The following is a 27,500-nucleotide window of genomic DNA, read 5'->3' on the forward strand; positions in this document are numbered from 1 at the left end:
GACCATTACACCAACAGGGCCTGTAATGACATATTCAAATACATACAGGACTTTAATATGAAGTCGGTCCCTCTTTTGCTGCTCTGACAGCTTCCACTCTTCTTGGAAAACTTTCCTCAAGATTTTGAAGGAGAAAGCTCCTCTCTCCTCCCTACTTGAGTGAGATAATGGCAGCAACAGTTGAAAAAAGAACACAACAAGATGAACATTAATACTTGCCACACAGCTGTCATGTGTAAGGTGTAAGTATCCATGTTGCTGTTTAGCTACCATCGTCAGAAAGAAGATACAAACATATTAAACAAGTTCTTTCGTGCAAAACTTACATCACATTGCAGTCATGGAGCTGGAGACAAAAGAAAGAATATGAGTCACAATGGAGCCACAAATACTGTATTCTGAATCATTGTGACAGTGTTGCATGTTCAGGACCAGCTTGGACATAAACCATATGCTGGAAACTCTGATTCAAGATACTGTACAGGGAGCTAAAATGCAAAAAAACACACAGAGAAGAAACAGACACAGACACATGTATGTATGTTGTGGGAAATGTTTTTAATAAAAAGGATAGAAAGCATCCCTATATCCTTAAAGCCGACTATCTCTTTTGTGACCACAAGCGAAGAAGCAAATATTATAAATACCCCAGCCCATAACCATGTACCGTGATTACATGTAGTAAAAAATTGCTGTACTGTAATTTCATGTTAGTCTACTACTGTATAAAAATCATCAGATTAAATGAGTAGATGGTAATTTACACCTATAAGTAAACATAAAAAAATAAGTGTTATAAGCAAAACAATTAGATGCCCCTTAAGACTGCTTCATCCAGTCTGGCTGACGGGATTTTGTCCTTCATTTCATGGTGTGTTCAAGTGTTCCGCAAAACAAGTAGGACAGAGAATAACATTGACACATACAGAAAACTTAATGCTGTAAACAATACACTTCATTTTACTCAAGTCATTCCTTTACGGATGACATGTTTTCATGTCACTTGATATCGACATTTATTATTTCACAGAGATGATATTACGGGTTCTCCGTAAAAAAAGACACAAAGGAAGGTTGGTCTTTGGATTTTCTTTCTCTCTCTTGCTCACTTTCAAATTTGTCTAAACTCCGTTCTTCACCAACTCGTGCACTCCGAGCTCGTCGATCATCAGTGTTGGACGAAACTCTCGTCCTTTCACCAGCTCTTCAAGGCCCTTTAAGAAGTACAGACAGCATCGGGTCATTTTTAGGAGGCATGCAGACTGATTATTTCAGGTTTAGAAAAACATCTGGCTTTTTTATTTCATTCATCAGGCTCGGTCCACTTACCTCTCCCCATAGGACACCAGAGGGGAGATCTCACATTTGATTGGCAGGTCAGTTCCGTCCTTCAAGCTGTGTTGGAAAGGACAAATTTGGGGAGGAGGAGGATGAGGAGATAAAAAGAAACCGAATGAGTGATCGGTCTCCTGACAAACGGTGAGGAACTGTAACGGAGAGAAGCAGCTGTGAATCCTTGACACAGCTGTTCTTCTTCTGTGGCTTGTGATTAGAGATAAAGAGGCAGAGAATCTGAGTTTCATTCCCAAACAGTGATTAGTCCTTTGACCCGTAACAGACTTCCTCTAGAAGAAAACAGACGAGTGACAGGTAATGTGGGCTGCGTGTTTCTCCACCTAGTGCTTTTAAATGAACTAGAGGAACTTGGCACCACATTACCGTCAATCGGGTTGTTTGTTTCTAGATAATCAGTACAGACAACAATCACTAATCACACATCAGGTGCTCAGTGCAGTAGCTGCACATACAGCTGCCCCATAAGGGTGAAGTTAAAGATGAATGACTGAGGAAAAAGCACGCTTCTTAGGAGCCTGAAAAACATTCATGGGTTTCATGAATGTTTCTGAAGCACATGCTAATTTAGCTAAAACAAGCAGGTGGACTTCAATTCAAATCAGCAAGCAAAGGTCATCGAACTTCTCTAGAGTTGTTGCTGTTGCCATCAAGTGTGACTGGAGCCTCTTACCCAGCATGCAGTACATTATGAGAATTAGTAGCAACCGTCTGAAGGGGAAACTAATTTGTCTTGCAAGTAATTATGACTGCACATCATGTGACCAAGATGCCAAGATTGCTGCGTTTTCAGTCGTCTTAACTGATCCTTCTTCATTACCACTGTCTGTACCACTGGGGTTTACTTGATTCAGTAGTAATGAAGGGAAGAAGATATCAAGGATCAGAATTTGTGTTAACACGTTTAAGAGAGAGGAAAATAAAGTCAAAACCCCATCACCATGCACTCAGTATGCAGGGGATAATTACTTTCTGTTGCCATCATCTGTGACAGTGGCTGCTGCTCCGTCTCTGGAAACAGTACATGGGACACACAGGAGCAGGACCAAGCATGAGACAAGGGGAGGTGAGAGTGTAAGGCTAAAAGAATATGATGTCTCTACTATAAACACAAACAAAAACAAAAACAACACATGTAGCTTGTACACAAAGTGTGCCGAGTCCTTGAAAGGTGGGGATGATCACGTGCAACGTGCATGATGTTGTGTTTTAGCCCGAAGGCTGTGGTCACCTGGGTATGGCAGGGACACGTGTGCCATTCTCGTCGATGAAGTGGCCTCCAGCGTTGAGCACCCAGCGGTGATGGAGCGACAGGAGGGCATGTTTGGCTGTGGTGGGTGTGTCCTTTCCATCCTGACTGTCAGCATTCTTCAGCGGGGAGAACTCATCCTCCCTCAAAACTTCAAAAACAACAAAAGTCCTGTAGGACACACACAGCACATCAACATCAGAACACAGGATAAAAAGCATTAGCAAAGAATATGAGAATAATGAGGTTAACTGGAAACTGTAAATTGGCCCTAGGCCTGAATATATGCTCACCTGCCACATTATTAGGTACACAGGACACCTAATAAAGTGGCAGCGGTGACACCTGATGCTGCTGTAGACAATCTGACATGTTGTACATTCAGAGATGGTCTTGTGGATACCCTGGTTGTAACTCGCGGTTATTTTAGTTACTGTAGCCTTTCTATCATCACACACTAGTCAGCCATTCTCCTCTTGCATCAACGAGGCATTGTCGCAAACTGCCTCTCACTGGATATTTTCTCTTATTCCGACATAGACTGTACTGTAAAAACTGTACAACTTGAAGTAAGAACATATTGAATAGCCACCAGGGTGTGTCCATGGGAAAATGTGCCTCTACTTAAACAATTTCTGAGGAGTTAATGGACTCAATTACTCATATCCAGTCTTCTTCATTAGGAAATGATATTAATTTTGGAAATGATGTTCCCATTTACAGGTAACCAATAGGTGCCTGAATTCTTCCAGTTACTAATCCTTAACATGGTGCCAGCCAAATCATGAACCTCAAGGCTTGGAGTTCAGATTCTCGTGGTAAATCACTAGGTGTTGCCACTTTGACATTCTCTGTAAACCCTGGAGATGCTTGGACATTTCTGAAATACTCAGACTAGCATGTCTGGCAGCAACCATGCCACATTCAACTTTACATAAATTCTTTCTCATTCTGAAAAAAGTAGTCATTTTATCTTTCTGGTTTGTTGTGTCTCACAGAGTCCCCAGAGATGCCATACATCCATCTCCTGAGCAACACCCGAAACTATTCATACATCCTTTCTGCTTTAAAATATATTAAGTAAACCTCAGAGGAAGCTGGGGATGTCTGCAGTGTTTTTCCATCATTCAATTATTACAGGAATCCTTTCATTAAATGTAAAGTTCTATTAGTACTGGCATGACCAAGAGCTGATGTCATTTAACACTAGTGGAGGTGGAATGAGTGAACAGCTCATAAACCTCCATCTTCATGCAGAGAGCTTGGCAGGTCCTCTCTGCTGGACCACGCCTTGGAGCAATGGCATGACTGAGGCTGGTGGATACAGATCAGGACTGGAAAAAGAGGCTGGTTCATGCAGGGAAGAACAGATCAAGGACGAGTCAAACCCCCAACCTCAAAGTATTCCCAGAAGACCATATGTAATTCAGCCACTTCTCAACCGGAGCATAAGTCACTCACTAAATTCTAATAAATTTAAGGTATTTATGTCTGAGGTAGGCAGGGATTGGCCATCACTCACACTCTCTCTCTCGCACACACACACACACACACACTGTGCCCTCTGTGGAAGAAAATGTAGTGTAACTCACTTGGAAAACTGGAAGATGTCAAAGACAAATTTTTCCATTTTAATCCCATTTGGTTTGTCTGGTTTGATTAAATCACCCTGCACATTCACAAATGGGATCTTCTTCTGGGCCACATGGTGCTGCAGCTGTGGCTCGTACTTCCTGATTGATAAAAAGATCAAAAACACACAAAAAAGAGTTGTTGTTTTTTCACATTTACTGTATAATAACACTGAGCTATTCTTAAGGCAAGGGGCAACCAGGGCAACAGTAAAGTTTACAGTAAGCTTGTATATACACTTGTATGCTTGTACATACTCTACTATGTCTTTGAGGAAGGAAAAGCTGAAGAAGTGATTGGCCACGTTTCCTGCGTTGAACATCAGTCGACCATCAGCACTGCGCTTCTCGGCCGTCGCTAGTGTGATTTCACTGTACTCCACCACCTGGTAAAGCCCATCCACTTTGCAGACAACACCCACTGCCTCTGTAGGATTGGTTTTCTCCACCACCTGGAAAATTGATGCCACAAGAAGTGAAGTATTCAGTCAAATTGGACATTTGATAATGTGGGGATGACACTCATGAGTGCCAATGAGGAAACCAGGCTCACATAATATTTTGCTCATTTGGGCTTACTGATGGTCACAGAAGTGGATCAACATCTCCTGTGTGCCGTGATAGAAAAACAGTGTTTTCCTCTATGGACATTGGTGCCGGAAGTGAATAGCTTACAAAGCAAAAATGTTCTTAAGATATCGTAGACTTAAGATGGTGTACGTTCCATTTTATCCTGTGGCTAAATCTGTGTCACCATTGGCAGCCATTTGTGTCAGACTGCTTCCCTGCGATGGCAGTTTGCTGGTGGTGCACAGGGTGATGTCAGTATGTGTCAATGCTTCATATAACTACACTTCAAGAAACGTGAACTACTCTTTTAAAGCCTGAACTGAGTGAAAAAAGTCCCTCCCCCATCTGTTGGTACATAATGACAGAGTGGAGTATTGATGAAGGGGTTTGGGGTGAGGGGCAGGAGGGGGTGGTGAAGCCACATGAATTACGGTGGAGTTTGGTGATTTATGATGGGAGGGTGGGACTGCACTCCTTCCATCTCTGCTCCACCGCACAACTGGTAATGTCAAACAGGAGTAGGTTCTGGACGATCTTCAGTTAAATATTTCAATCTATTCTGTTTTAGCTGGAAAATATGGTCAATGAACTCTGTGCGTAAAAAAATAATGTCACTGCGGGACTGCTTAGAAATGTTGTGCCTAAACACAGCCAGTCTGGGGACCTACAAAATACACAAATCATACTGTATTAGCAAACTGAGACATGATCGGGCTGGCATTTGATTTTCAAGATGCCGATGAATCTTAGAATCACTAAGATGAAGATGCCATACATTTATTTGTTAACATTTGCAGATAAAACTGATGGTAATGGTTGGTAATGCATCCTATCCACCTTGAACAATTAAAGGAATTTGGACCAAGCCTTTATGCCTATGAACCATCAATCTATTCATGAACATCAACAAAGATGGTTGCACATCCACTATTAACTAACAAAGAGACTCAACAGCACTAGACAACTCATTGTTCCACAAGCCGACCAACAAATAACTTCTTACTTCTAGCAAGTGCAACTACTCTGCAATACTTTAAATGTTTTCCTTCCTCGTCAATATTAAACTTGGAGATGGTTTAACAGGACAACGTAAGGCACTTTTCTCTCAACCAGAAACACATGCTTTTCAAATCAAACAGCAGACACCACTACTGCATTTCTGATCAAGAAGAATATTGCAACTAAAACAGTCAGAAAATTCCTCAAGTTTAACAGTTTTTTTAATAGTTGATGGTCTTGTTAAGCTAAAATCGCTCACAGGCCTATACACTTTCAATAAAAGTTGTCCTTTAGGCTTTAACAAGGCAAAAGGAACAACAGTAAGACATGCAGTGCTCTCATGTAATATAGCTTACTTGCTTTATAATGTATACACTGTAAAACAGAATCATGGATAACTTCTCAAAACATTTGTGAATCTTTATTCTTGCATAATGACTCCCTTTTCCTTTATTGTGCTCAGCTTTAAATTTGTCACAGGTGAAAACTGTTCTGTTCTTAACATCAGATGTATTTGGCCTACCAATTTTAAAGCTTCACATCAGTCAAGACCAGAAGACAAATCTCTACTGTGGCTTTACTGAAACATGTTATTAGCCAAACAAAAAATGAGAAGATTGTGAAATCAAATGAACATGAGGACAGTTTATCTGGAATTTGAAAGGTTTACATTGCAACCACTGCAAACTGAAAAACATATTCCCCTTCCACAAAATCAAAGAACACTCTGTCCAAGGAGAGATTGTTAGGTTTGCCTTATTAAAAACAGCCCGTTGAAAACTGTGGGTTCAACCCTCATCTTTCCTAGAAAGTTGTCATGGATTTATTGCAGGCCAGATTACAAGGGGGAGACAAAGAGGCCTGTATCTCCCCCCTATGGTGAAATGTGGAAGGTGCAGCTCTGCACGAACTTCAACAGTTAATTTGTCATAATCGCAAGCTGAGCACAACTTTCAATGCAACATTGAAAGACATTCAGTGGTTAGGAATCTACACTCATCTCAGTTATGCTCCTGGAATTCAGAAGACTAGAATAACTGGATTACACCCAACCACATGTTAAATCAGTTAAACTAGTTTGTTAAATACTGTGCACTTAGTTCACCATTTGAATATGCAAAACATAACTTGTTTGGCCAAATGTAATGTATAGTAAATGGTTTGTATTCATAGCACTTTAGTCTTGAAGTCACTTCACCCATTGACTCACACTTTCATACTATGTGCAGCGCACTTTCTATCACTCATCACTCATCTTTCATACCCATTCACATGCCATCAGGAGCAATGTGGGGTTAAGTGTCTTGCCCAAGGACACATTGGCATGCAGGCTAGTGGAGCAGAACCCACAACCTTCAAGTTGAAAGACGACTGTACCACTGAGCTACCATCGATGACAAAGATGACAGATTAAAGATGACAAACTATCCTGACCCAGAAACTATGAGACATCACCTTATTTAACGCTTGTGTTATTGTCAACATATACACATCAAACTTTTATAAATCTGAAGTTAAAGGCTGGAAAATATTGTTAATTCATCCAGGCCAAAAAAATCTCCAGCAAATTGATCAGTCTCTGGGAATGCCTGCCTATAGGGAAATCATGTTTTCCATTAACCCTTACATAATTATTATGATTATTTAGTCTGATAAAAACAAAAGTAAGGCTGAACTTATCAGCTGGCACAAAAACAAAGGATCACTGTATTAAGCCCATTTATGACATTAATATAACTTTATTGCTGTGTCAACCTTTGTTAATCTTGTTCTTGAGAAGGTTAACACAGGTTCATCTTCTCTTCTAGCATCTAATGTGAGAAAGTATTTTATACTACCACACGGAAAACCTTAAGGACCAAGGAAATACAAATTAGGGCTTCACATTGATTTACTTACAGACCCCCTGAAATTGAGAGACCCACCTCCAAACACTACAAATAAGTGATAGCTGTCGGAATATAGAGCTATTTAACATATTTCAACAATACTATTCCATTGACAACAGCTTTATGGTCTTTGAAAAATGGATCTAAACCTCAGTTTCATACATAATAAGCACTCACTCCCCCTAAGACGTTTAAAATTCTTTAACAGTCTGCAAATATAGCTATAAACAGCTACAGACATGAAAAGCATGAGAATGCATGTGACAAACCTTAGCGCCACAGTCCGCTCCCTTCTGCACACAGAAACCAACAAAGGCGGGGTCAGCCACTTTGACCAGGATATTATCCACACAATACACATGGATGAACTGGATCCCCCTCTGCTCCATTTCGTCAATGATGCCCTGGCTCCCCAGAGCTCTGTAAAGACCACCATTCCCATCTGACACACAAGCACATAACGTTTTAAAACACTACAATAATACTTTTTTGCAACACAAGAACACTAAAATATTAAACTGTACAAATACAGCAAAAGTCACAACTTCTGGGTACGCTTACCAGGAGCCATGGAGGGCTTTCCTTTGTTCTCCAGGATGACCTTGCCATTGTAGTCCATGGCTGGAAGCATGCCCTGTTGAAAGAAGACGATGTTGTTCTTGTCTAAGCCAAAATATTTATGCCGCGAGAAGAAGTCCTTTGTGGACTCCATCGTTCTCCCACTGGTCATAATGTACCTGAAGGCAAAAGAGAAGGAACCAAGAAGTGATTCATGCATTGTTTGACTTATTTTACATTTTGAAAGGTCTAGTGTGTAAGAATTAGTGACATCTACAAATGCAGGACTCCTATGCTCACCCCACCCTTTCCCAGAGGTATCAGAGAACTATGGTGGACTTCGCATTCTAAAAAGGAAGTAAACACTATTCACCAGTATCTCCACTCTCAAGCATATTTCAAACTGGGTGTGTGTGCAGTGTGTCTGCAGTGCAGCATATCTCCATTTACTTTTAGGCACACACAGTACTAATGCTAAAAACTAATGAGACCATTCCTGCTGTGCATGCCTTGTTCCTGTGTCAAAGTAAAAGAGCTCTGGCATTTTTTGTTCCGTCATTCTTCGTACAGTAACACTAACACCAACAGATGCACGGCCTCAAACTGAGGAGTCCTGGTATTTAGTCAAGTACAGAGACGTATTGAGTATTTTAAAGTATGTTTTATGATTTTCCACTGTCCATCCAGGCTGCTGTAAAAACATGGCGGTACAAAATGGCATGCCCCTGTTAAGCAAGGCCCTTCCCTAAAGTACATATAAAAGCCTTATTTTAAAGCAAAAAGCAAACACATTTTATTTTAAAGTGATAATACTGTACACTTGCACAAGCATACTTGGGTAACGTGGGCAATATAATCAATTTCTGCCAATTAAACCTCCTAAATGTTTACAAGCTGAACGTTTATACCCAAATGTTTAAATGCACTTATTGTAAGTCGCTTTGGATAAAAGCGTCTGCTAAATGACATGTAATGTAATGTAATGTAAATAATTTATAGGTAAAACTGTAAGGTGGGGGTAGGGGGTATACATCATGTTCAGGAAACCCTTTTTCAGCAGATAAAACATGTTCCTGACAACTGAACTGATCCACCTCAAACCAGGAAGGCAGAATGTTCATGTATATGACAGACAATAAAAAACTTACAACTTCCTAACAGAATCAGGATACCTGTCATTCCTGATACGAGTGTAATTCCCCTCTCTACTTCCTCATATCTCTATATTTTAATGTGCGCCAGCTCCACAGGGACCTAATCCGTTTTAAGTAACACAACTCCCTTGATTGACCTTCTTTTGTGGTTCACAGTGATTTGACCCAGTAACACGCAACAAAAAATGTATTATTTAGGTCCTCATTAGGAATACAAGCCAGTGTCTGTGAGCTTAGGGTTGTCAGTTTTCTTACATAAAACAGGAGATTCAGCTGACAGGCAGATTAATAAACAGCCTCTGTCAACTCTTTCTAACTAACCTCCAAGTCCATAACATGATGTCTTACCAGGGAATACAGCACTTGACGTTGTGCTTCTGTTCAGCCAGCTGTTGTAGCTTCAGGATGCGTTCAGCCTGGATCTGAAAGAGGGTTTTGTGTGACGGAAGCCCCACGTCATACATGCCTTTAGGGTAAGAGACCCCTAGTCTGGTTCCTTGGCCTCCAGCCAGCAGCAAAACGGCCACTTTGCTCTGAGAGATTTGGTGAAGACCTGAAGGAGCAGAACAATTAGAATGAGATATGTCATAAGAATATAGGACAGTTAAATATATTGAATATGACCCCAGTTAACTGGCACAATATCTACGATGACCAGAGTACATAGTTATTGCTTTTGTGGATAAACAACAAACTCAACCAAAAATGTTCAAGTAACATTTATGACATGTTGTTAGCCATAAACTTAAACATGATAACCTAAATCTTTATTGTGGTACATCGCTTTATGGAGATATAATGGTATATGGTCCAGTTTATCTTACATAAACTGCTGATACGTGACTGAATACCCTCTTTCTTCTAATGGTTGTCAAAAGACAAACTTTATATTCATGTACTGGGCAGGCCTGTTAGACTTGGACTACTCTCCAAAATGTACAAACACACCCACACACAAACACACGCTGTGCTGGAGTGAATAATGACTCATGGATGAGGGTCAAAAATCAATACCAGATGTTCTCTGCTACCCAACTCCACTGTCATAATCCCTGAGGACAAAAAAAGAATCAAACAGAAAGAAAATGTTCAGACCCCCACTGCAAGAATATTGCTCAACTCAAGCTGACTTACTCATATATCAAATGTATGCACGGTGGTGAGACTGGGGAATGATGCTACTCAGTACAAAGCTTTTACACAAGGTTTGAATAAAAAGCCTGTTGTATGGACCTGCCCTGTAGCCTCAGTAACACAAGTTATCAGAACACTCACTGATCCATCTCAACATCATAACATCTGGGTTACCATGTGATGTTTTAATCCTCTCAAGAATTCCCGGTTTGATCCTCTCTAGCCTGTTGGCCATCATTCTATATTTAACATGGTCAATAAGACATAATTGTTAGACTACATACTACAAAGGTTATCATGGCCTGCGGATACTTGGTGAAAGTTGTTAAAAACTAGAATTGTACTACTTTATGACATTGTAATAGTTCAATAGACAAATCATTTAAAAAAAAGTTCTTCTTTGGTTCCTTTTAACTAAAGTTTCACCGATGAGTTTTTCTGTGGCATGCTGATGTTTAGAAAGCAGCCAATGGTTGATATATAGTGCCTTTTTTGGCCAATATTTCTGCCTAAATAAATGGTTGGTCAGTAATTTTATGACATAAATACTTTGACAGAAGCTCACCTGTTTGCTCCCAGTCTTTCAGACTCTCCTTGTCCCTCGTCACACTCCCTAGCACCTCCCGAGGCACTGGTTCCATGCGGGCGTCCATCTTTTCCTGTTTGCAGCTGCTGGACGTCTCCATGGCGCTCTTGAAGAAGCCATTGATCTCTTGAAAGTCCATTCCCTGCAGGGCAAGGGTCAGTTCAGCTTGCTGCTCGGGGCTCAGCTCATCCCAGAACTGCAGAAGGTGAGACTGGCTTGCTACAGTCAACCTCTGTGCGAGTTTGCTGACACTGAGATCCATGACCTGTGATGCTTATGAGTAACTCTGCCACAATGAAACACAGATGAACACAAGGAATGAGAGAAGGGATTATTCCAACATACTTCTAATGAAATACGATTATATTTAGAGGGGAAACCCCGGTTATCAGTCATGTTGAAAGCAATGTGATTTTCATTGCCTTTGTTACTCTGGTAACGTGTAGGAAAATGAAGTTTAATCAATGATTACGCAATTTTTTAAGTGGATGGAGATCTGAAATTTTGACTCACGTATTTCAACAATTTCCAGTGGGGCACCGCCCACTAGTCAAAACAACAAAGTAAATTTGATGTCTCACTTTTTTTTTTCATTTTATTACATTTGTAATTCTATATAAATTTATATTTTGTAAATCCTTGTTAAAGTACAAATCTGGACGAGTTTTGTAGGATGTTTCAGGGCCACAAACAAAAAAGTGTGAGGACAATCTGTACTAGACAACCCAGTAACACCCAGCATCTGCATCTAAAACTGGAGCTACAGATCCAGGGACAATTAAAATAAACAATGGAATGTTCCAGTGCTTAAGTGAACCAACACCCACAATGAGCAACTTTGCGGAAGAAAAAGATACCTCTTACTGATTACTATTAACATCTGAATGAGACTTTACATGATTGCTTAATTTTTAATAAAAATGTCTAATGTAACATTTCTAAGAGAGTGTGTCCAGTCTTTGGTATGGTTATATAGTTCAGGTTATTTTCCTCCGTTAGCAGAAATCATTTAAAAGACATTTAAAATTGTAATAGCTAACCTGGATATGTATTATTGAAATCCATAATTGAATTATTCTTTGTCAAAATTATTATTTTATATACCCACAATAAAACATCAAAACAAGTGACATGAATTTCCATTCATGTGTCTAGATTTTGAGATTAATTCTAACCACTCAGTAGTTACAGTTTTTAGATGTGTCCGAAATAACACCGTACACATGAATGGGAAAAGTCGTCCATTGAAGAATGAAGTAATCTAAAGTGACAGTTGTGGATGAGAAAAATGCCTTCGAGGATATAAATGTTAATTTTAACAAGGAAGAGTTGGATTACGGATATCTGTACTATACAGTCAGACCATTTAACGTTAAAACGACTTGCCATTCGAGTTCTCCGCTCGCGTTTTATGTTATAAACAGTTACTGAACTCCACCACTCAGATTAGATTAAACTGCTGTGTGTTTGTGTGTGTGTGTGTGGCTAACTTGTATGTCAGTCAGCGTTGTTAGCCGCTGTTCTCCAGCAGTTCAGACACTAGCAGCTACGGGACTGTTAGCTTAGCATAAACACAACATTAATAAATTAAGAAGTTAAATGTTGAGTTCTCACCTCTCACAGACGGTCCGCACGGACGGAAAATCATAAATGTCACATAGAGGTAGCGTGCTCACAATACTTGTCCTGGTTACGGCGCCTCCCACCCGGACGACTACGTCTCCTGTTAGCTACGTCATGTTTGACGAAACGTGGCACAAACTAGTGTAAGGAGGAGGCAGCGCGACCTAGCGGCGGCGCTGAGGACGTCATGTGCTGCGTTCAAGTTCTCCTCGTAAATTTAACAGCAGCAAATGTGTGTACATTTGTGTTTCCCTTGCATTTCTAAAAGGGATTAAAAAAAATTACATTTTGTTTTGGGGGGGTTGGCTAGTATGACCTACTTTTACAGTGTTTTACATGTAACATGTTTACATGTTTCAAAATATAATTTTAAAACGTACTATAATGGCATATGTATTATAAACCAAGCCTTATATAATACACATTGTAATGCTGGGTGATAAGGCCAAAAACGGGGTTATCAGGATCAAAAAAAAGTTTTAATCAGTTGATATTGATTATTACAGCAATAAAACGCAGATAATTAAATATTAAGCTTTGCCCCTGAGGGGAAGTTCAAGAAAAAAATGATTGTTTTTAAAATTCTTTACTGACAGAAAACAGCAAACACTTTCACATACCTGCATAATACATCCATGCCTACCTGAGGCAAAACTTTGATGGTTATGTGGAAGAGGGGTGTGTCTTAGCGGAGAGGTCAAGGGTCTCAGAGACACTGTCAACTTTTATGAGTGAATGGTTACTGCTGGATGAAAGGGTGGCGGCGTGTTTGAAGTGCTGTTCGATTATGCAGCCAAAAATCTAAACACCTGTGAATAAACGTGAAATAAGCAAAAGTTGAATGTTTAATTCAGAAAAATTACACATTGGACCAATCTAGGTCAACATTCAGCGGGGAGGAGGCTGCAACCACACATTCCCAAGATGTTCTTCCCCAAACTTTAATAAATATAACATTTTTACAATAAAACTTAGCAGTAAGTAGATCAAAAGAAATCCCAACATGTAAATTGTGACTGCTGACTGCATGAATGTAGATGACTTTGCAACTTTAATCACACATTTATGTTAGAAAAGGGGCAAGTGACAAGACAGCAAAAACACCACACTATTCATCAGTATACAATGATTTATGCCTGTGAAGGTTATCACTCATCAGGTCATAGTCACTTTCAGGAGCTCGCTGTAGGCAACTGTGCTTTACTTTATTTCAGGGTTTCTCAATCCTGGTCCGGATTCAAATGGTCAGCTCATCAGCAAGCACTGCAGAAGCCTGGTAACGACCCACCTTTTTCTATCAGGTGAGCTGGAGCAGGAAAACATCTAAAACATGCAGGGCAGTGCATGTTTTAGATGTACATTCCTGGAACTTTCTATCTATAGCAACTTTCTATCTATAGCAACTTTCTATCTTTTTATATCTATAGCAACTATCTATAGATAGTAGGCTATAGTAGTAGGCTATTATACTATCTATAGTATCATTCAAGAGGCTTCATCCTACCATAGTAGGATTGATAATTACAGTTCTCATTATTTCACATGTATCACAATAGTTTAAAAAAAGTTGTTGTTTTTTATCCAAGTTAGATACCTCTAAAAAGATCCATACACTGTGGTGGTGGCCGCAGTGCTCAACTCAGCCACACGGGGGCAACACCAACAATTAATGAGCCGGAAGCAGAGTTCAATCTGTAGGAAAAAAATTGTTTTGGTCCTCCTCCCAGCTAACGTTAGCCAGGAGCTCGGTTTCCACGGCCCACATTATCACTGAAAATTGAAGAAAATGAAGAAGTTTTTCGATAACATCAAAAAGGACATTCAATTTAAATCCGCGGGACCCGGAAAGAAGCTAACTGAGGAAAGCAGGTATGTGGCAAACATGTCTCAGACGCTACAGCGCTAACTTCAGCCACTTAGCTAACGTTTGATAACTTGATTTAGAAGGTGCTTTCTTACCTTCTAGTTTTTAATGATGATAGAAGGTAGTTCACCAAAAAGCTAACCAGGACGTGTTTTGATAGATAATTAACTAAACGCACCAGGTAACGACAAGATAATGTAATTCTCAGCAGCGTCTAATTTCAGCTCTGCCAACCGTTAATCCCTGAACAAGCCTATTTACCCAGTGATTAAGTAAGATAATATTATTAAGTTATTAAGTAACGTGCAACCTTGACCAAATCATCCACATCATAGGTTGTAGAATAATGATGAGCTGCGCCAATGAGGTCTGTGGTCTCGGTGGGATGAACATGGACAAAATATGCCCTATGACTTTACATCACCAGCAACAACCTGAATCGTTGCTTTCATGTTGTGTATGCCAAATTCTGACCCTTCTATCAAAGTCTTCCAGCTGATATTAAGACTCTTTAGACTAAAGTTTTGTCCACCTTCTACCCAATTTTGGTGATACTGTACGAACAGTAGCCTCAGTTTCCTGTTCTCATCTGTCAGAAGTACCCAGTGTGGTTTTCTGCTGCCGTAGCCTATTAGACACATTAGTTCAACGTGTTCTGCATTCAGAGATGATCTGTAAACCTTGATTATAACAAATGGAACTTTGAGTTACCGTTGCCTTTCTGGCTTTTTAAACCAGTCTGGCCATTCTTCTCTGACCTCTGGTGTCAATAAGGCATATTTGCCACTTACTAAATATTTCACACTATTCTATTTAAATCCTAGATTTGGCTGTGAGTGAAAATCCAAGCAGTTTCTAAAATACTCAGATCAACACATATACATGCCTGACTGCATTGTGCACTCCACGTGATTGGCTTGGGATAAGCAGATGAATATGTGTGTCTGTTTGAGACTTATCTCATGTTGCTTTGCTCTTCTGTTCTTAACACAGTACGAAGTGTGAGGGGGCACCAAGCAGCACCAGTGCCAAGCAATCCCGCCATGCTCCCACTGAAGGAGCCCAAAGGGCCGGAGCCGCAGCTCTAGCCAGGATTGAGCAGCACCCCCGGCCGAAGGTCCACACCTCTCAGGACCACATCAGGAACCAGGGTGAGACACACAGGCACAACCTTGTAAGAGGAAAACTGTGCTACAACATCACAGTGATTCACTCTGTTTTACCTCTTACCTTACTTTTCTTACTCTTGGTCAGTTATAGTTTTCATAGGTTATTGAGTGATTACACAGATTTGACTGGAGAGGTTTGGGGGCTGTGGAGTCTTTTTTTATTTAGATCACAGCAGTGGGCTTCTGCCCCCTCCTACCACAACGTAATTGTCATCATGTACATACTGGCAACACAGTTTATTTAATACAACTATTGATTACATTATTTTTTTATTCTTTAGGGTTAGTATTATATATTCTTAAATCTTTTGTATTTCTTCATTGCAGAGATTATCTTTGGATTGGAATCATTTGAATCCTTTGATCAGTGATTCAAATTACTCTTCTGACTCTGAACTGGGATAAGAAACTTGGAACTGTGGAATGCTGCATTACATTTCTCAGTGTCCAGCCTGCTGGAATTAGTAGAAGAAATAGCAGGCTTCATAACACCAGAGAATTGCTACTGCAGTTTTGATTTTACGTCGTCAAGCCATCTTCACTGACACATTTTCCAAGGAATTAACCCATCTAATCAGATCAGCCTTGCTCACTGCAAAAAAACCTGTGGTATTGGAGCAAGACTTAAAAGAGGAATGCAAAAACAGTGTTATTTCTGCACTAATATTTAGGCCACTTTTTATGAACATTTTTATTATTTGCCAAAACCGTGGGTTTTATAGGAAGAGAATGTGGCTGTTGAATTGTAGTATTTATTGAGCACACAGCATTTGATTGTGTCATCGATGGTGGATTAAGTTGTCAAGTGTATTTAGACTGCAAGACATGCATTGATTTTCTGGTCACTTACAAGACATAGCATGACTCTTTTTTTTGTCTATAGTTAAAAGAGAACTGGAGGCCGAGTCGGCTACATTGGCTGGAAAAGAAAAGGCGGCAACAGCAGAGGTATGATTATACTGATCTGAAGCGATATGATTAAACTAATGTTTGGCTTACTGTGTTGTAAATGAAAAGGTTTTTTTTCCAGGAATCCAAAGTGCCAATGAAAGATCCAAACTGTCTCTCAGTGTCTGGTGTTTATTTCACCTGTCCGCTAACTGGAGCCACTTTAACTAAGAGTGAGAGAGAAGTACACCTTAAGGAGGCCATTCTAATGGTATGTTTGAAGATACTGTCACATGTTCTCTTCTTCTAATTTTATTGTAGCTCAAAAGATTCGGTTTGCAATGTGATTGTGTGGCATGAGACGTGAAGCTTTTGTTTGCTAGCACACATAAAAACATAAACTTTATTTTCACCGTCAGCGGTTTGAGGAGGATGCAGTAGAGGCCTCTGTTATGATGATCTACACATTTAACAAAGACAAAGATAAAGTGAAGGCTGCTGTGGACATCATAAGCAAGTAAGATAATACACATAACTTTGTTTTGAGCTGTCTGTTGGAAATTCACTTTAAAATTAATTGAGCAATTTAAATAATCTTATTTTTTTTCATCTGTGTTCTTTAACAGGTATGTCGATAACATATGCAAGTGTCCCGAGGAGGAAAAATACAGAAAGATTAAACTCAGCAACAAGGTGTTCCAGGTGTGTAAGAGACTGATCTCCTTTCCTAAACTCTTTGTTTCCTCAGGACTAATAATGTTCCTCCTTTTTCTTTAATTTAAGGAGAAAGTGCGATCTGTTGAGGGCAGTAGAGAGTTCCTGCAGGCCCTGGGCTTCATAAGCATCATGTTTCCTGTAGAGGGTCAAGGTAAATCAGTCTTGATGTTTTTTTGTTAAATATCAGCAAGATGTGGTGAATTTTCACTTATGTGGCATGGACGAACAAATCACTGTAAAATAAGCTATCTGTAAATTTGCCTAAATATCGGAGAGTGTCGGTTGCCAGGACGTTTCTGAGACAGGGAAACAAGGAGCAGCACATATACTGGGTTACACTGTGTCCATGTACATACACTTACATAATTGTCTCACTGACTGCTGTGTTCTTATAAACAATTAACCTATTTGGTGAATTTTTGCTTGTCAGCAACAGGTGGAGATTGAAAGTGTGTCTGCACACTGTTTGACAAACTCTTGTCAACCTGCATTACTGTATTAGATGGATAAGACTGAGTAACTGACTTTAAGTCATTACATTGCTTTGAGATCAGAGGAGGAAGAGGAGTTCCTGGTGTTGCCAGAGCACAGTCCTGATGCCCTGGAGCTGATGAAGGAGAGGAGGGATCGTCTTCAGAGAGGAGAGCCAGTCAGAGCTCAGCTGGACAGACAGCCTCAAGCTTTCAGACCCTCGCCCAACGCTCAGCGCTTTGAGCTGCCGCCAGAGTTCTACAACCTGACAGCAGAGGAGCTCAAGAAGGAGCAGCAGCAGAGGTATAAGCTCCTTGTCAATAGATGTTTCAGTCTGAGACATGGGTTGCTTGAGTGCTGCTTTCCATTTTTAGACACAGATTAGAGCAGCCATCCTGCTTGCGGGAGATACGAGGTTTCCTCCTGAAGCCACTATATAAGAATGTATTGACTAGCTACTCCACTGGTCAGAAAAGAGCTCTGTTTGAATGAAAGTCTACAGTAAAATTAGCCCATTTCCAACTTGATAAACAACATCAGTTAACAGTTGAGGGTGTTCGTCAATAGAACATGTTGATTCTGTGAATCACATTCCCATTTAGAAGAAACTAGACAAAGTACGGCTTGTATTAGTGGACACCAGTGTGAGTGACTGTTGGTATATTCCAATTTGGACCATGGTTACAGGTGACGTTTGTGAACGTCACAGCATAAATGATCTAGTCTGTTTTTAAAAGTAGCGTTTCACTTCTCTGAAATCATTTATTCTTTTAAACAAGTCTTTTATTGTGAAAATGATTTATTATTAATGAAGAATCCTGGCACTAGAGGCAAAGCCTATGTAAAAATATAGCAGCAGCTACTCGGGAGACACAACAGATCTAACTGAAGAGGGGGAGGAAGTATAACCTTTTTGTTTATCAGAAGACTCATCTATTTGCTCAGAAAATTGCATTTTGACTGTAATACCGTAGCCACAGAAAACCAAACACATCCCACTGCTGTGGTCTAGCGGTCTATTTAGAACCTGCACTTGGTGTCCAGCATCATGTGTTATGTGTGTTTCTTAGGAGTGATTTGGTGGATAAGAACGCCATGCTGCGCACAAAAGCAATGAGGGAGAAAGAGGAGCAGAGGGAGAGAAGGAAGTACAACTACACACTGCTCAGGATCCGACTGCCCGATGGAAACCTCTTACAAGGTTTCAATTTTTCTTCCAAAGTGAACAAAACAGTTTTGTCACAGTCAAAAATCTATACTTCATGCAAATAATGAGTTGGTGATTAATCTGTGATCCCAGGTACCTTCTATGCCTGGGACCGGGTGTCTGTGTTGTTTGAGTTTGTACGGGATTCTCTGGTGGACGGCTGGCAGCCCTTTGAGCTCATCGCTCCAGGAGGCCAAAAACTACAAGAGGCAGAGGAAGTGGCTCTCGCCGAGCATAACCTGGTGAGTTAAACGCAGAGACATTGTATGAAACTCACAAATTTAACTGAATTTATCTGGATTTGTTGGTTGTTTTAAAGTGTGGTAATTATCAGAAACCAACAGTGAATGTAAGTGTCTAGGAATTCTATAATAAGGCCAAGAGAATGTAAAGAACAAATGACATTTGATCTTTAACAATACTGTTGTTGGTAAGAAAAATAAATAACCCACAATGTTTTTATGCAGTTGAAACACCAAAGATTTGCTTATTTTCTCCCATTACATTTATCATTATTTTATATTTTACATTTAAAAAAGGACCAGACATTTGCTCCTGTCTGGTAATGTTCATATTTGCATGTGAATTAGGGCCGAATGAATTCAAATCTAATTTTCTACGGCAAGCTTCAGTTCAACATTCACTCTGAAATGGAGATCAGGAGAATAGAACGGAATAAACACATTACCACATGACACAATCAGATATGACCTACTTTATGGTCTACCATTTATGTATGATGATGTCAGATTGCACCCTTTGCAATTGGCCAATAACATTTTTCAGTTTGAAAGCGATTCATCTTTCAGCCTTAATGTGTTCATCTCTTTTCTCCTCAGGTCCCTGCAGCTCTACTCACCTTTGCCTGGGACCCAGCTGTGCAGGCAGATATCGCAGCTGCGGGGGGGAAGAGCCCCACCCTTCTCAAACCAGAGCTGCTGGAAACCATTAACACCTTGAACTGAGCAGACATCTTCTGTCCCTGAACTCTTCCTGTCCCTCCCTGGCACCACAGCGGTCAAATTGCTCCTTGCACACAGCTAGTGATGAGTGTACTTTTACAAAATGCTAACTTAAAGGGGCGACTTCACCCTAATGCACTTCTTTCACTGAGCAGACCAGAAGGAGACAAAAGCACCTTGCAGTCTGTCTCGGCAAAGCATTCTGCTGAAAAAGCACTACTAAACAGATAGAAGGAGGTGTGTGTGTGTGTCGTGTCCTGAATGAATATGTGTAGTAAACAGACTGTGGCAGAAATCCTCTGCACTTTACCTTTCAGACGAAACAGACTTCACATGGCATGTTGAGAAACTGCTCACCACTTCCTGTTTTATTTATTCTTCTAGTAAACAGTAAAAAAATCAAATAAATAGTGCACACTCATGACTGCACAGTCAGATGTAGAAAACCATACATGAAGTGAAGTGAAGTAAAGCTGGTCACATACGACCGTTATATCTCAGCTCTTTTGCACTCGACGGTGTCGATGCACAGGCTTTATTCAGGACTTTAAAATGCTTTTGTTTAGCAGTGTTGAAGGTTAACTCAGTGTTTCGTGTCGGCTGATGCTCGACTGGTCTGGCGTGATAAGATACGAGTCTGGTTTCGTTACTGTAAACAAACTTGAGCTTCTGTCGCATGTCGGTCCTGTGCTGTGCAATGGCCCTCCACTCCTCTTACTGTCATACATCAGGCTTCTGTGATTGCTTTGTTAAAAGTCCAAATGTTATTTTTTTTTAATGGAGATCTTTTATTAATTTAATGTGCTTTAAAGCACAGAGTGTAAGTACATTATGTTAAATGGCAACTGCACAACAAGCGATTAATAGTAGAGGACACTCCGTTTATTTAGCTTTATGAGGGCAGTTTTTAAGTATTGCTATTGGTGGCCTGTTTGTATCAAACGTTTCCTCTAAATTAAAGGTTTAACATTTCAAACACAGTGGAAGTCGTAACACGACAGTGTTAGGGTTTCCACAATACTTCTCCCTTTTCCCACTCGTGTCATTGCAGATTTTGTGATGGTTACAGCTTTGCTTCATGAGAATATTTAGCATTTATTTTGAATGACAACGACCTACCTCTCACCACATCCAAGTGATTTCCTTCATCTTTATCTTCTGTTATGTCAGGACTTGCACGCCAACAACTTCATCTGATGCGTGATTCATGTAGAATTAAAAAAGAAGGGTCCCAGTGTTTATTTGTAAGGCTGAGTCTGCCATAAGCAACATGTCTGCGCTGTTCACAGGTGGTCAATGGAAGAGTGTCAATGTGTGTTTATAACCGTATTAAAATAGCTTGTAAGCAGTTGTGTTCTGTTGCTTTTTTTCAAATCAAATCTGCCTGTAATAAAGATCGCTTGCACTGCATCTTTTGTTTTTGTGAACACAGTTCAATCAGATGTGTACAATAGACACTACCACAGAGGTGTCAAACTCGCGGCCCGCACACAAACATGGCCCGTGAGTGAAGCATAGGGAAGCAATTCATTTTTTTATAATAGGAAATTCTGTTGTAATCAGATCTTTATTAAATATATTACATTTAATTATAGTGTTTTAATTAGTTGTCCATCTTACTAGTTAATTTTGGAATTATTTCTGTTTTACATCATAAATTAGTACACATTCCATATCAAAGCAAACACTTTTACTTCGAAATGCTGTGAAATTGTGAATCTTAACTGCAATATGATGAATGATTGTGTTTTTAAGATCGTATTGCGCACCTCCTACTGAACAAGTTGTTGATTCACACCTCTTCTCTTTAGACCGGCCCCCCTCATGACAAGACTAGACGCTCATTGCCAAATTTGCAAAATTGATGAATGCGATATTATAATGTTGGAATTGATCCTGTTATCACCAGAAATAAGATATTTCTTCATACTAATATGCTATTACTTCATTGTTACAGTACAATTAAGTGTTACCTAACTTTCAAATCATACATAATCCAGTCATGAATTAAATCAAGATTTCTTTTTAACGTGTCATCACTAATGGCGTATTTCCACCGAAATCAAGCCGAACAGTGCCGAACTGTAGATCAGTTAAAACGACTTAATCCTAAAAACGTGGGTTAATCCCCGACAATTACCGGAGAAATGTCTATAATGTCAATATTTAACAGAGTCTGGTCCACGACCGGCATCACACTGCCCTGTGTGTCAGACCGAGTCTGTGGACCGGTCATGGAGGAAGTTCTGAACAAATATTTTTAATTAACTGACTTTAGTAATTTGATTCAATTACACTAAAAACAACTGCTTTACAAGTCACTAGTCATTCATTTGTGTCGTGTATAAAACGAAGTCACCAGTTTCACGCAGCCGTGCTGTGATGACTTCACCCACGTTGAGTAGGTACTTTTTTTGTAGTGGAGATGCAACCAAAACCGTGCCAAGGCGAGTAGAGTTGGTGGAAATACGCCATAAACTTTTATATAAGATGGTAAAATTATATCAGATTCCTGGAAAGAAATATACAATATTGAGAGGAAGCATTAGTTAGTTGTGCACAAATGATTTGGACTTAATTACACGTATTACAACTACAACCACTGCAAAACATAGCCAACAAATATGGACGTGTGTTCACAATGACTAGGGATGAGACAACATACCACTAACACAACACAATAAAATGCACTTAATAAAATAAGAGGATAAACTTCCCTTTTTGGGATAATTGTGAATGGGGAAAACCAACATTTCACAAGTGAGTTGTCTAACTCGCCAACATAAAGTCCTAGTGATTCATTTTGAAATGACTCTTTTCATCACTTAACATGTTCACTAAAAACATGTTCCATCTGTGATGACAAAAATGTGTCTGAGCAAAGTGTAATTTGAGTTCAGTGTGTTTTAAGAGTTTAAAGCATATTTTCCCACCGAGACAGAATAAAGTTCCCAATGAAAAACATCAGCTTGTTTGAATGATGACAGCGTTACCCTCTGTAAGCAGTCAGATGAAAGGGTGTCCTCACATTAACAAAATGTAAAAGTGCAGTACTTTTATTCAGGTTTAATGAATTTATCCTGTTCAAGTATTCTTGAAAATACAGAAAATACATATTTATAAAACACTGTGACACTGAACCTAACTGTACAAGTACAGACCTAGCAACTACACCAGTGAGTTGTCAGAATCAGAAATTGCAGAATAAAAGCACCCACTGAAACCAAGAGGTAAAAATACAGACTTTCAGCCTCTTATTTACTCAACTTATTTATGGTCAACTATTTACATCTGGAACTTAAGAAATCCGTGTCATGCACTGAACATGAAAAAATGTTGATAATGCTGTTTGTTTTTTTTCGTTGTAGGTGCTTCTTCTGATGAAAACTACTTTTCCATTTTATTCTGCTTTTCCACTGTTCAACCCAATCTGTTGTAGCAGTGCCAGAGAGATGCTCACCTTCCACTTTAAAAAAGCCCATGCCAAACAAGCCCGACCGAAACTTCAATGCAAAACAATCAGATGTACAGTTCCTTTTCTGCCCCGCTCTGATTTTATGCACTACTACATTTTACTGGCAATTGGAAAGTCAGGTCAGGGGTTTAAAAAAAAAAGAAAATATTGGGTGAGCGGACACTCACAATCCTGAGCAGACGCCGCCTGCTGTGAGTTGACTGTACCAGGGTGCAGGGCTTCATTTTGCATGAAGATTATATTCGGCAGAGTTCAGAATCAGGAAGGAAATTTATGAGGAAACAGGAGTAGCTTGGGTTGGGGTGGACCACCTAACGTGACCTCAGGCTGTGGCGATTGTAGGAGCCGCACTGGCCACAGGGAGGGCCGCTGTGTCCGACGGTGTGACCTCCATTAAGACGTCTCCCTCGTTGGAGGACTTCTCTCTCGTTGGACCTAAGGAGTTAAGATTGAATATTAAATAATTTTTTATGCTATTCTGCCTTTGTTTGGTCTTTGTGAACAGAAAGGATGTAACATTTGTAAGCTGTGTTCCTCATCTGACAGAGCAAAAGAAGTGATGTTCCTGGCAAACTGCTGAACAACCAGGTTTTTTGAGTGCCAGCATTACTTTGTTTTCGTCCATGGAAACGTTTCGACTGAGAAACAGAAGGCTTAAACATCACCGTGTGAACTAATATGGAAAAAGTTTATCATCGTTTATGTTTAAAAGTTGTGCACTACAGGTTTGATAACAAAAATAAATTTGTGTGTCCATTTTGAAAGTGTATTATACCAAGAGCTTTTGTATAGTGTAGATGAATCTTTTTTGTAACTCACCACTCTGTGCAGAGATGAGGACACAGTCTTCCTCATCATCTTCCTCAGTGTCAGCCTGAAAACCATCCGTCTCTACCACTCCCTTCTGGAGACAGAAGTAGGACAGTTTTAGATGCAAGCGTCATATTTTCAAAATGATTGAATGTTTTAAAAGATACCATAATAAAAAAGAATTAGCTCAAGGTCGTTTCTCTACCTGTTCCCGATCAGTACACCTCTTCATAAACTTGGTGATGGACATGCTCCCTGTGCTCTTCCTTTTGTTGGACGATGAAGACGGGGTGGAAGAGGTCTGCGGTGTAGTGGGAGAGTTTCCCTGAGAGCCTGTAGCTGCCTGCGGTTCTTCTCGAGGCTCTTCTCGGGCTCCAGTGGTGAGGTAGGTCCACTGGCAGGGCAGTGGAAGTGCCTCCTGGCCAAAGCGGGACAGGACTTCTGTGTGCACATACCAGCAGCAGCGTCTGTAGGTGGCGCGCTTCTCATAAACAGCATTGTTTTTGATGACCCGTCTCAGCTGTATTCTGGTCAAAATTAAAGGAAAATAAAAATAGTGAGGGGGTGAATTATTTTGATACGGATACAGTATTAGTGGTATATATATATATAATTTAATTTGATTTATTTCTGTGTCTTTTGTTAAGATGTAAACTCACCTGGTGGGGATGTTTTCTGCAGAGCTCTGGGGACTACACAGCTCAGGTGCAGATGGTGAAGATGAAGATGAGGTTTGACGACGACAAAACTCCTGAAACTCATTGATGATCACTTTGGAGCTGTTGACATTACCGTGCAGCAGAGGGAGCAGCTGACCAAGTACTGTGGAAAGATCAGTCAGTAGGTTATGAATATTGCAACAATTACAAAAGAAAAGGGTAAATAAGGTACTACAAGATACATTTAGGTTGAACTGGACAATTTGAGCTTATCTTAAGGTTTAGCTCCAACTCCTATTTTATTATAATTACTGCACAGCATTTTGTTTGACAAATTCTTATGATAAACGAACAAGAGAACCAACAAAACAAAACGCACACCAGCAATTAAACGTTACTCATTCAGCTGATGGTTAACTCCAACAACACTATTTTACTTCCACCAAAAAAGGAAGTTTTTCAAATTTTTCCAAAAAAAAGGGTGTTTTAACACCACACTACACTGCAACACTACCACTCTACCAAAGAACTAAACCACCACATACAGAATAAGATCGGCCTCCAAAACCATATAAAACCAAGCAACTCATCAAATTCAAATAAAGTATCATTTGAAAGTATGTCACATTTAAAATCAACTAAAGCCAATGGAGCCAGACAAATACGGCTGGGCCATATATGCCAAAGCATTATTATATCACTCACACATGGTTAATAATTCAACTCAGCCACTTTATTTATAGATACACTGGTTCAACTCATTTATTAGAAAAAATGTAATCAGTATTTCAATTTCAATATTTACAGAGAATGGTCAAAAAAAGGTCAATGTTAATGCCGGAGGAATCAGACTGTTTCAAAGTTGATTACACTCAGGGTTCGCAGAACACCATCTCTGAACACACAACACATGAAACCTTGAAGCAGAATAGCAGCAGAAGACCTCACCAGGTGCCACACCTGCCAACGTATGAATTGTCCTTTGAACCCAACAAAGTGCCTTGTGAGAACATATTGAAGAAAAATATATAGCAATAATTAATATTGTTAAATGACTCACCAGCCCTACTGGCAAACCACAAAAACTACAGTCCCACAGCTTACAAACAGCCCAGTGGCCTATGCAGCATGTCTTTAGGTTGATCACCAACTTGGTCCCCAATCTGGATTGTCAACATTAATCCATGTATTTTAGAAAACTGTGATACTTACATTGTGCTTCTCTCTCGCACTTCTTAGACATTTCCTCTGGACTGAGGCTGTTGTCTGCCTTTGGTAAAGGCTCGACCAGACACGCAGCATGAGACTGAAAGACTTCCAAAACAGGTCCTTCTCCTTCCCAGATGCAGCCCCTGACCACGGGCACCAGCACCTTCATCATCTTCTTCTTGGTGGACATCAGCTCATCCCACTCCCTGGCTTTCATTTTCTGTCGCAGCTTCTGCTTCTCCAGGTCACCACCCTCCTAGAAAGGTTGCATGTGCGTTAACAGGTATGCAGAATGAAAGACTTTTGATACAAAATTACAAAAATCCAATCATCCATCTGCCACATTAAGGAGACAAATTCAAATGTCACCTCCTCATCTAGAGCCCCCTCATCATCTGAAAGGTAACCATGAGGAACAAAGAAGCCATCGTCATCTTCATCGTCATCCTCACCTCCTTCCTCCTCATCTTCCTGAAAATGATCAACAGTTCAAAGTTTTTTTAAAAGAACAACTACTTTGTGATAAATATTAGTTGTTTGTTGCACATTTCCATAAGCCCATTCTCAACTGGTGTGATATTGTTGACAATGATGCCAAATACAGGGAAACCTGGGTGTTGTAAACCATATAACTCTTTAATAAGAAAAATTCCAAAGGTTTTGGGCAGCAGTGTAGCAGTAAAAAATTTCATTTGACAAATATGTTCCTAATTTTTTGTCCTCTAATGAAACGTACCCCTTCACTATGCGACAGGGACTCTCCTGGTTCCTCCTCCTCCCATTCTTCATCACTGTCCACATCATAGTCCAACACATCCTATGGTGTCAGAGCAGAATTGTTGGTGTCAAAGCTACACAAAAACATTCTTGTATATGCGATTATTAAATCAAATTTAAATTTGTGTGATAAGAATTAAATCACTACATTGCATTTGTTTGTTTGTTTTTAATTACCTTGTCCTGCTTGAGGGGGCATCGAGGTGAGATATGTGAACTCGTCTTACTCCAGGTGCCCCAGTACGCTGGGCGGTAGTTTTCACGGAACTGCAAAAGCTTCATGGGTCCATAACGTTGACGGTCCGGCACTCCTTCTGATTTAGGTCCCTCCACTGTTATACAGTCACTGACATAGTAAACATGGGAGAATTATTTTCATTTTATAGTTAAGTCCATCTTAAATTGTTGAAAAATCCACAATTAACAAACACAAATTGAAGTTACAGATATTAGGGGTAAAAGGAGTGTGTTGATTGGTTTAAAAAGAAAATCACTCTTTATAGACTCACCTGGGTGAGTCCGTCTGCCTTGGGTTGGTTGGTCCCG

At 39.9% G+C, this 27,500-nt stretch overlaps 3 protein-coding genes across 6 annotated transcripts in view; 1 reads left to right on the forward strand and 2 right to left on the reverse strand.

The window, feature by feature from the left end:
* Positions 1-539: 539 nt before the first annotated feature.
* On the reverse strand, positions 540-12,879 carry uap1 (UDP-N-acetylglucosamine pyrophosphorylase 1). 2 transcript variants are annotated; one of them, XM_058639156.1, is made up of 10 exons: positions 12,738-12,879; positions 11,103-11,409; positions 9,752-9,956; positions 8,253-8,428; positions 7,961-8,133; positions 4,492-4,685; positions 4,195-4,335; positions 2,585-2,773; positions 2,323-2,364; positions 540-1,395 (listed from the first exon to the last, which is right to left on the reverse strand). In XM_058639156.1, the coding sequence occupies exons 2-10, from the start codon at positions 11,383-11,385 to the stop codon at positions 1,326-1,328; spliced, it is 1,473 nt and encodes a 490-aa protein (XP_058495139.1). In that variant the 5' UTR covers positions 11,386-11,409; positions 12,738-12,879; the 3' UTR covers positions 540-1,325. The 2 variants fall into 2 exon arrangements, with proteins under 2 accessions (XP_058495139.1, XP_058495140.1); XM_058639157.1 differs by lacking the exon at positions 2,323-2,364.
* A 1,552-nt stretch (positions 12,880-14,431) lies between these two features.
* Positions 14,432-21,434, forward strand: ubxn6 (UBX domain protein 6). The gene is made up of 11 exons (XM_058639422.1): positions 14,432-14,615; positions 15,604-15,761; positions 16,663-16,727; positions 16,810-16,938; positions 17,087-17,184; positions 17,294-17,369; positions 17,451-17,535; positions 17,939-18,158; positions 18,926-19,056; positions 19,156-19,304; positions 19,902-21,434. The coding sequence occupies exons 1-11, from the start codon at positions 14,533-14,535 to the stop codon at positions 20,025-20,027; spliced, it is 1,320 nt and encodes a 439-aa protein (XP_058495405.1). The 5' UTR covers positions 14,432-14,532; the 3' UTR covers positions 20,028-21,434.
* Positions 21,435-23,064: 1,630 nt separating this feature from the next.
* chaf1a (chromatin assembly factor 1, subunit A (p150)) overlaps positions 23,065-27,500 on the reverse strand; it is a 9,502-nt gene continuing 5,066 nt past the window's right edge. For all 3 annotated transcript variants that reach the window (XM_058639117.1, XM_058639119.1, XM_058639118.1), the window contains 9 exons: positions 27,464-27,500; positions 27,132-27,300; positions 26,914-26,994; positions 26,547-26,648; positions 26,181-26,433; positions 24,969-25,131; positions 24,515-24,836; positions 24,319-24,403; positions 23,065-23,934 (listed from right to left, as the gene is read on the reverse strand). The exon at positions 27,464-27,500 is cut by the window's right edge and continues 181 nt beyond it. In XM_058639117.1, coding sequence (XP_058495100.1) covers positions 23,822-23,934; positions 24,319-24,403; positions 24,515-24,836; positions 24,969-25,131; positions 26,181-26,433; positions 26,547-26,648; positions 26,914-26,994; positions 27,132-27,300; positions 27,464-27,500 — 1,325 coding nt within the window. In that variant the 3' untranslated portion in view covers positions 23,065-23,821. The remainder of the gene's footprint in view (positions 23,935-24,318; positions 24,404-24,514; positions 24,837-24,968; positions 25,132-26,180; positions 26,434-26,546; positions 26,649-26,913; positions 26,995-27,131; positions 27,301-27,463) is intronic.

The sequence above is a fragment of the Solea solea genome, chromosome 9, assembly GCF_958295425.1.
Source record: "Solea solea chromosome 9, fSolSol10.1, whole genome shotgun sequence".
Classification (NCBI taxonomy): domain Eukaryota; kingdom Metazoa; phylum Chordata; class Actinopteri; order Pleuronectiformes; family Soleidae; genus Solea; species Solea solea.

Bases quoted from the DNA above. Each gene is read 5' to 3' on its own strand.
- uap1 (XM_058639156.1), bottom strand. From the start codon at position 11,385: ATGGATCTCAGTGTCAGCAAACTCGCACAGAGGTTGACTGTAGCAAGC. The intron at 9,957-11,102 runs GTGAGCTTCTGT...CTGCTCCTTCAG, and splicing joins GAAAGACTGGGAGCAAACAG to GTCTTCACCAAATCTCTCAG. The intron at 2,365-2,584 runs GTGACCACAGCC...TACTGTTTCCAG, and splicing joins CGTGTCCCTGCCATACCCAG to AGACGGAGCAGCAGCCACTG.
- ubxn6 (XM_058639422.1), top strand. From the start codon at position 14,533: ATGAAGAAGTTTTTCGATAACATCAAAAAGGACATTCAATTTAAATCC. The intron at 17,370-17,450 runs GTGTGTAAGAGA...CTTTAATTTAAG, and splicing joins TCAGCAACAAGGTGTTCCAG to GAGAAAGTGCGATCTGTTGA. The intron at 19,305-19,901 runs GTGAGTTAAACG...TTTTCTCCTCAG, and splicing joins CTCTCGCCGAGCATAACCTG to GTCCCTGCAGCTCTACTCAC.